The 7,433-nt window shown below is 35.9% G+C and overlaps 1 protein-coding gene across 2 annotated transcripts; it reads right to left on the minus strand.

Annotated features, from left to right (window-relative positions):
* Positions 1-2,568: 2,568 nt before the first annotated feature.
* Positions 2,569-5,988, minus strand: LOC122732973 (olfactory receptor 4C5-like). Of its 2 annotated transcripts, XM_043973438.1 has the most exons (2): positions 5,088-5,988; positions 2,569-2,606 (listed from the first exon to the last, which is right to left on the minus strand). In XM_043973438.1, the coding sequence occupies exons 1-2, from the start codon at positions 5,986-5,988 to the stop codon at positions 2,569-2,571; spliced, it is 939 nt and encodes a 312-aa protein (XP_043829373.1). The 2 variants fall into 2 exon arrangements, with proteins under 2 accessions (XP_043829373.1, XP_043829374.1); XM_043973439.1 differs by lacking the exon at positions 2,569-2,606 and having other exon boundaries at positions 5,071-5,988.
* Between the last annotated feature and the right edge of the window lie 1,445 nt (positions 5,989-7,433).

Raw genomic sequence — 7,433 nt, forward strand, 5'->3', positions numbered from 1 at the left:
AGTGACTTTACTGGTTCAGACACTTAATAAGTGGCTGTGTAATGATTCAAACTTATATTTTACTTATCTCAAGTGTGACTTTCTATACACTGTCATCTATAGGCCAGTATAGATAGTCCTATAGATAGGCCAATTATTCTAGGGGGAAAATTGCCCAGGTTTCAATTGATAGGCCAAAAAAAGAACAAATCACATCAAGAATATAGGAAAATCAGTACTAAAAGCAACTCTTCTCCCACTCTCTCCATTTCATTAATATTTCAGTGAATATAAAGGATTATGATTCAAATGGAGTTCCTTGACTATGCCTTTAAATCCAAATCACTCAGGCCTTCACTGATTGGCCAATAACAGTTACCAGCCCAAGCCTCCCTTGTTCATTGTTTGGATATTGATGGTTCAGAGTAAGTGTAAATAGGAACTGTTTCTGTTCTGGCCAGCAACACTGATGATCTTCCACTCCCAGACTATTCTTTTGTGAAGGCAAACTAGGCCATCTCTTGCCTCTATTCTTACTTAAACTTTAATTACTGAAAGGACATTGCTCAGACAAACTGAAACCTGCGAAAGACCTTAACTTTACAAGGCTAAGGCTTCAAAGGTCATCTTGACCTATGTTTTGCCATTGGACTCCAATGACTCTGGAGGATAGAGTGAGTCTGATGGCTCTGCACTGCTCTGCCTCCCTTAAACCCAATTCACTTACAAGTTAAGACATCACACTGATGATGTCATTGGTACACTTTGAGAAAGAAGGATAGAAAATGATAATGAAGCATTATCTTTATTTGGGGATGATTTGATTGACTCAGGGTATTATAGATTGAAGCTACCTGTTAAAACTGCATTTGTTAAAGTGAATTTTCAGGGCACAATCTCTCCACTTCAGAGATAGCCATACAGAACTAAGCAGTGTAATGATTGGAATGACGCCACCTACTGGAGACTTGCTGTGGAGAGCTCCACCATGAGGAAAATGCCTCAGAGGCATTGTGGCTTTTCCTTGGCATCAGGAAATGACGTTTGCTCATGGGTGCTGTCTATCAAGTCTACCAGCCAATCAACTGGAGGAGCCTCCTATGGTCTGGGAGGAGACAGGAAGGAGGAAAGGGAGCCTGCGCAGAGAGGGCTGGCCCTTTTGGCTTCCTGACTTGATGGTGGTGGCAGCAGAGGACTTCACAGGAAATTTGAGGAAAGATAGGAATGCCAGGCTGTTAGAATTCTGTTCTCAATCTTTTTCTTTCTATTTTCCAATAAACCCTTAAAAACCTAAACTCGTTTTATCAGTGATTTTTAGTCAGTTGCCCCCAAACTGGGGGAACACATTAAAATCCACATTTAGAATCTTAAATTACATAGTTTAATTTGGGCCATTCTTCCTGTAATTCCTCATGCCACATAAAACACAGTCTGATAAGCTCTCCTCTGGTCATGGTTGTATTTAGTCTAAGTTTTCCCTCATTCCAATCCATAAGTAGCTTTCCTAATGGGGAATCCCAGGGAATCATCTTTATTCTAACATTATCTAGGGCATGCCAAATTCTCCATACCACACCACAAAGCCCCACAAAACCACAAAGAGTAATAAAAATATATTCAAATTCAAGCTGGCCAACATCTTTGATTAGTGAAGGTAAAGCTAGAAAAGGGGCACTTAGGGTGTTTAAAAGATCCATTTGAAATTTAAAATAGCCTATACTCGGTAGTTCTTTCCAATTTAAGGGGACAAGGGAGGGGAAATCTTACCCAATCAGAAGATCAGAAGATGAACGTTCGGTTTTCCTCTTCGTGGTCAGCCAAACTGTGTAATTTAAGATTCTAAATGTGGATTTTAATGTGTTCCCCCAGTTTGGGGGAAACTGTCTAAAAATCACTGATAAAACGAGTTTAGGTTTTTAAGGGTTTATTGGAAAATAGAAAGAAAAAGATTGAGAACAGAATTCTAACAGCCTGGCATTCCTATCTTTCCTCAAATTTCCTGTGAAGTCCTCTGCCGCCACCACCATCAAGTCAGGAAGCCAAAAGGGCCAGCCCTCTCTGCGCAGGCTCCCTTTCCTCCTTCCTGTCTCCTCCCAGACCATAGGAGGCTCCTCCAGTTGATTGGCTGGTAGACTTGATAGACAGCACCCATGAGCAAACGTCATTTCCTGATGCCAAGGAAAAGCCACAATGCCTCTGAAGCATTTTCCTCACGGTGGAGCTCTCCACAGCAAGTCTCCAGTAGGTGGCGTCATTCCAATCATTACAGCAGAAACCAAAGAACATTAAAATAACTCATGGTGGATCTATAAGAGTGCAACTATTTTGACCTCCTTTGGTGGGCAAAGTGCATTCATTAATTAATATTGAGGTTGTTCTGTTAAGGTGAAAAAATCATTAAATTGTTACTTTCAGATAAACCACTTGATGATTTGATCAAATCATTTCTCCTCTGTTACTCCTTTTTTTCTGCATTTAGGTTGTGGGTTACTCATCCTTGGGATAACCACTTCAAAAATTGTTTTAAGGGCTAAATGAAATGAGTTTGCATTGTTGAAGTAGAGAGATGGCAGGGTACACAGAGGCTACTTAATCTAATACTTTAGTTGAAGAGAATCTTCTCCTCCCTTTCTACCTACAACATCCCCAGATAATAAAGCATCTGACTAAAGTTTATGAGTTCCTTCACAACCTTCTATTCTTGACATCCCACTCAGCTGTATGAATTAGCAAAATATATTATTAAAATTTCCCTTTATTCTTTAGGAAACATTTTGTCTTTTAACCAAGAATCAAAGACCTGTTACATATGACGAACCTCCAAGTACTCAATTACAAGGGTCTGTTCCGTAAGTCATTTTACCCTCTAAAATTTCTTCAAACAGTAAAATGCAATTCTTCACAAAAATTAATTCACTATCTATATACTAGGCAATGTGCTATGACAAAAAATTAAAATAATAAAATTTAAATTAAAAAAAAAAGTATGGGGAAGCCTCTTTAGTCAAGTATTTTTTTTCTGCTGTATCCAGTTAAAGTATTGTTTCTGGTTATGTCAACATCCAGTCTTTACTCCCCTAAGTGTGACACAATTTGTCAACTCTTCTCCTAAAATGCTGTGGCCTGAACTAAGCATAATGTTCATATATCATCTAATAATATTTTTCTTAAGTGCCAGAGATGGGTAGGTCAGTCTTATTGGAAAGCCATTTCCCCAACCTGTAATGAAACTGTAGGAATCCATCTATCTGAAAAATAGTCCTCTCCCTCCCAGAGTAAAGTGGGAGGAGCTGTTAACTCTTGGCTGTCCTCCTCATTAACACAGCCACCAATAGGGATCTCCAGGGGGAGTTTTCAATGATATGATATGTGGCCAGTCAGAAATAAAATATATCTAGGGATTAAACAAACCTGGCCAGTTCTAACTCCTGTTATTGGGCACAAAATGGAGGCAAGCCAATAATATCCTTCTATTACCTGGTTGCTTGCCCCTGCTAATAAAGAATATTTTGGGGGCAGCTAGGTGGCGCAGTGGATAAAGCACTGGCCCTGGATTCAGGAGTACCTGAGTTCAAATCTGGCCTCAAACACTTGACACTTACTAGCTGTGTGACCCTGGGCAAGTCACTTAACCCCCATTGCCCCGCAAAAAAAAAAAAATTGTATTGACATGTAATTGGGAAAAATAAAATACTATTAAAAAGAATATTTTGCTGGGATAATTGTCTTTGCTTTCCTTTTGTTAAATCCAAGTACAGAGATAGAGAAAGAGATAGAGATAGATACGTCTATATTTATTTACATGTATATACATATTTTATATGTATATATGTAAAATATAAACATATGCATATGTATATTATATAAAACCCTTTCTGGGTTCTATGGTTCTATGAATGGATTCACTTGTTTAACTTACACATCATCCGTCTGACTCATCTTGAATTTACAGTTCCCTAAAACTCTCAGATTTTCTCATGTTAACATTTGTCTAACCACTTTTAGTCCAACCCACAGTGATGATACTCTGGTCAAGCTATATTCATGCCATATTGCTATGTGCGTAACCTTCCTTTCTGTCCTATTCCTAGACAATTTTCCCTCTAACTCTGAGATCATAAATCACAATAGCACTAACCTTACAGCAAATATCATTTCAATCATTTGTCCTATGACTCCACTTACCATCTTTGTGACATCCAATCCCTAAATATTTGTGCTTGGCCACAACTCTCCCCATTGTGTCCTCTCCCCTTATTAGAACATAAGCTCATTGATGAGAAGGATTATATTAACCTTTACATTTCTGCTTCCAGTCTTTATTTTGCTTTCTGAATTATGTGGACTTACTAACTTATTTCTCATTCATTATTTATCCATCCTAATCAGTTGAATTTTTGAGGAAAAAAGTAGTAAGAACTCTCCATTATAGACAACCTGCCTGATTTCCCCAAGACTAGATTCAATACTATAAATTAACAGCTCTTTTACATTTATTGCTTATTTAATTTATCTTATTAGGATTGTCCCATTATTCTAATGTTTTAAGATCTTTGGGCATTTTACTTTTTTCCTTTAACATATTGATCATCTTTCCCAGTTTCTTGTTTTCTCCGCTTTGATAAATCAGATAATTCCCCACGATGACTATGCCTTTCTCCAAATGATTGATATATCTGTTTAAGAGAGAGCAAAGGTCTACGGACCACTTCAATAAAAGCCATCCAAAAATATACTGGCCAAATAATGTCCACTCTTTTGAAGTGGTCCTTAACCCTGTTCATAATCCACTTAAATATAATATCCTTCAAGTCACATCTCCCATAGTTCATCTTGATCTTTTGTCTGCTGTGTTTATAAAATACAATATTACTACGTTTAAAGCCTTCTATTCTTCTAGCCATCATTGGAAAATGTGCACACATGTGTGTATAAATATACATATATGTATATGTATATACACACACCCATACATATGTGCATATATATTCACTTCAATTATTTCAAATAATATGTCAGCACATGTTGTCCTTTTACACTTTCATCATACATATTAATATTTATTTCCCATTATTCTATTCAATGTTTATTTTAAAGCCTTATTTGGCTCCATAACTTTCTCATGGCATGTTTTACTTCTTCATTTCTCAGTGTGTAGATTAAGGGATTTAACATAGGAGTTATCATTGTATAAAACACAGCCATGGCCTTATCAATGGGGAAGGTGGTCATAGGTCGTAGATATGCAAACATACATGGCACAAAGAATAAAATGACCACAACAATGTGTGACACACAAGTTGAAAGAGCTTTGTGCCGCCCTTCTGAGCTGTGTGCTTTCAGGGAGTTCAATATTATGACATAGGATGTGAGAAGCATGAAAAAAATGAGCATGCACATTATTCCACTATTGGCAGCCACAAAAAGGCCAAAGGGATGAATATCAGAACAAGAAAGTTTTAGCAAAGGAAAGAAATCACAAAGAAAATGGTCAATGACATTGGGACCACAGAAAGGTAGCCAGATGATGAATAGAATTAGTATAATGGCATGAAGAAAACCTCCTGCCCAGGCCAATCCCACCAAAAGAATACACACTGATCTGCTCATGATGTTCAAATAATGCAGGGGTTTACATATGGCCACATACCTGTCATAGGCCATAACCATTAGTAGAATGATCTCAGCCCCAGCAAACAAGTGTTCTGCAAAGAGTTGGGTCATGCATGCATTGAAAGATATGGTTTTCTTGTCAGAGAGTGTATCAGCTATCATTTTGGGGCCCATGGAAGAAGAATAACAACTATCTAAGAAGGATAAGTAGGAAAGAAAGACATACATAGGGGAACTTAGAGTCTGACTGCTTGCAATGGTGATAACAATCAGAAGGTTTCCCACCAAAGTCAACAAGTACATGAATAAAAATACCACAAAACATATTTTCTGTATCTCTGGATCCTGTGTGAGGCCCAGAAGAATGAATTCAGTCACATTGTTTGCACCATCCATCCTAACATTTTTACTGATGGTCATGTGGGTAAAGGTTGATTCTCCTGAAAAGATAAAAAACAATTATAATTAGATACACTTTGAATTGCATAACCTGGTAAAACAGAATCCAAGTCACAGAATTTCAACTGAATCAACATCTCATTAAGTATCTATTAAGTAAAAATAACTTCAAAAAGACTTCATTTTACCACAGTCCTAAACAAGCTGATTCATGTTTTGTTGTTGTTTTTGTTGTCATTGCTTAAAGACTTTCAGTGAATGGGAATGTGTTTCATCATAGAGCATCACATAAGAAATGGGGATTTTGACTGTCTACCTGTTTTTCTATAAGATAGTTCATATCTTTTTTTTTTCCAAAATGCAAAACATATATAAGAAAGAAAAAAAAAAGTTGCTCTCAGAATTCCATTGCTGGATAAGTGGGCAGTGACATGATATTACTTGTAGGTTGTAAGTATCCAAAGTGTCAATTTCAGCTCAGTAGAAAGATCTAGGTTTACAATTTAAATTATTTAAATTCCTTGATTTTCTGTTCAGGCAATAAATCATATCAATGTTTACCATTTTGATTTGCTAACTGAAGAAATTAGTGATCAACCAAGTGAACTTTGTACTTAAAGGCACATATTTTTTTTTTAATTAGAAAGACACTGTAATATCATCAAGCCCAATCCCTTCAATATACATAAGGGGAAACTGAGAATCTAAGAAATAGCATAACTATTTAAAGGTCACAGAGATATTGATGAGAAGTCAACAAGTAACAAAACCTTCTGAAAAGAAATCATTTAAAACCCAACTGTATCATTTTTATTTTTCAATTCATTTAAAAAATACTTATATATTTTGAATTTATATTACTTTCATTTTTGAATATATCTTTTTTTCTTGTTCATCCACTGATGCATGTATTATAAGAAAAAATTTAAAAGTTTGATAACAATAAAAAAGAACTATCTAATACAATTCTAATAGTATATGCAGTGTTCCACAGCCATAACTCTCTTTTGCAAGGAAATGAGGGAGATGCATTTTCTTACCTCTTCTTTGAAGACAAACTTAGATACTATAATGATGCAGCATGTATTTTCTTCTTTGGTAAATTTCCCAGTTTTAAATTTATATATCTAATATCAAAGTTAACAAATTTTAAAGCAATGTAAGTATCTCTGTCTCTCTTTCTCTCTCTCTCACACACACACAGAAACACATAATCAAATATATTAGAACAGATTCCTCATAAACGAGCTATGATACAATGAATAAAAATAATCCTTACAATCCAAGAGAATTTGGTGACTTCCCTTCCCGATGTAAGCATTAAAAAAAAACAATAGATTTGTCTTCTCAAATGAGCTGTTAAGATTGGATAAAACTTTTTTTTAATATAATGTTAATAAACCAATGTTAATTCCAATCAAGCAAAATGAATTTCAAATATT

This window comes from Dromiciops gliroides, chromosome 6 (genome assembly GCF_019393635.1).
Source record: "Dromiciops gliroides isolate mDroGli1 chromosome 6, mDroGli1.pri, whole genome shotgun sequence".
NCBI classification, from domain to species: Eukaryota; Metazoa; Chordata; class Mammalia; order Microbiotheria; family Microbiotheriidae; genus Dromiciops; species Dromiciops gliroides.